This window comes from Wasmannia auropunctata, unplaced genomic scaffold (assembly GCF_000956235.1).
Source record: "Wasmannia auropunctata unplaced genomic scaffold, wasmannia.A_1.0 LD336004.1, whole genome shotgun sequence".
Lineage (NCBI taxonomy): Eukaryota > Metazoa > Arthropoda > Insecta > Hymenoptera > Formicidae > Wasmannia > Wasmannia auropunctata.
The window spans coordinates 535,567-537,289 of record NW_012026886.1 but is presented as its reverse complement, the minus strand read 5'-3'; the positions used below and the strand labels follow the sequence as shown (position 1 = coordinate 537,289).

Genomic DNA, 1,723 nt, shown 5'->3' with positions numbered 1-1,723 from the left:
AGATATACTCCAACTTCAAGAAAACTTTAACAAGTATTGCATTACTTGTAAAAGGTATTGTAATATTTATAATTGTTGCCCATAAATATTGAATCATTTTTTATTCTATTAAAAATGAAATTACATTTGTTTCAATGTTATTTGCAGCGATATAATAAACAGTTTTTATAAAAGTGAACTCGGAAGCAAGCAAATGCTTCAGATAAGCAGAAAATCCATTGTAACCAGAGTGTCACTTTTTAGGCAGATATATATACATCGCTTTTTAAAAAGTTTAGAGAATTGTTCGAATTTTAAAAAGTGTGAGAAAGATAATCAAGATATCAAATCTTATTCAGATGAGTCCAAAGAGCGATCATCTTGCAATTTTTCTACGCTCTCTGTAAAGTTTCAACAAATGTTGTCTTATAAAAATTGTTATATTATAATATTTTGTGTAATATAATTAAATTTTATCTTTGCAGGATGAAATGACACTAAAAATATTAAATAACTTAGATGTGACGTCATTAAGTCGCATGAGTAGAGTCAATAAACGCTTCAATAATTTATCACGGGATCCTCTACTATACAAATATTTGAATTTGAGGAATATACATTTTTCGTATATGCACATTGATGTTAATCAGTTATTCGATTACTTTACACCCAGATGTAAATATTTACGACATTTGGATCTGACACTTTGCAAATTTTCTACTTTGAAATTTAGAGAATTTTTGAAACATTGCTGCAAGCATTTAACGCATCTAAGCTTAAGTCAATGCAGGCATATTGGTGATAATCTACGTGATATTTCAGAAATATGTAAAAATTTGAAAGGTACGTATATGATTGTTATGATTACAGGTAAATTATATTATTATATGATATAACATGTATTGATATACACATGTATTTTTTAGAATTGGATCTAAATTATTGTCGTAACATAACAAACAAAAATATTTTGTACCTCAAGAATTTACAGTGTTTGGAAAGTTTAAATATTGCAGATTTAAGAGTTATACAAGCTGATACTTTGTGTAAAATACTACAGAAAAATCGAGAGATGCGTGATTTAAATTTAGGAGGTACACATCTAAACATCGATGCAATTGCAACAAAATTACAAAATTCATGTCTGAATTTGGAGAGATTAAATTTAAAATGTTGCTCTTTTACATCGCAAAGCATTGATGCTTTTGCCAAATGTAATAAAATGAAAGAAATTAATTTTTCTAGGTACGTTTATGAAAGTGTTTTCTTTATATTACACACATATTTCATATTAGTATTTTTCATAAAAATTTGTTTGCTTATCTTTTTTGTTTGCAATTACTATAATCGTATTGACTTTTGTTTTTATAGATGCGATTTGACCAGTAGAGTCAATGGTGATATCTTTGATAGATTGTTTTCCTCTTGTCAATACCTGGAAAAAATCGACTTGAGCTATTCTAAAGGGTTCACCAAGCGTGATTACGAAACACTAACATTGTGCAAAAACTTAAAATTCTTAAATTTGGAAAGCATGGATGTGACACCTGACATATGTTCTCAACTTTTCGTGAAATGTCCTAAACTGAATGAGCTCAATGTTGCATTTTGTAAAAATATTAGTGAGGACTTGGTTGACCAGTGGAACGAAAATTTTAATGTAACTGTCGTAACTCACGAAAGATTATCGACTATTAATTCATACTAGAATAGATAAAAGTTGCGTCGATTCCAAATAAAATAA

The 1,723-nt window shown here is 28.2% G+C and overlaps 1 protein-coding gene across 1 annotated transcript in view; it reads left to right on the top strand.

The window, feature by feature from the left end:
* The window catches only part of LOC105453121, a 5,137-nt gene extending 3,422 nt beyond the window's left edge, over positions 1 to 1,715 (top strand). Inside the window, exons 5-9 of the mRNA XM_011694837.1 lie at positions 3 to 54; positions 148 to 382; positions 465 to 822; positions 906 to 1,224; positions 1,351 to 1,715. Of these exons, the coding sequence (XP_011693139.1) occupies positions 3 to 54; positions 148 to 382; positions 465 to 822; positions 906 to 1,224; positions 1,351 to 1,687 (1,301 nt within the window). The 3' untranslated portion in view covers positions 1,688 to 1,715. The remainder of the gene's footprint in view (positions 1 to 2; positions 55 to 147; positions 383 to 464; positions 823 to 905; positions 1,225 to 1,350) is intronic.
* Positions 1,716 to 1,723: the final 8 nt, after the last annotated feature.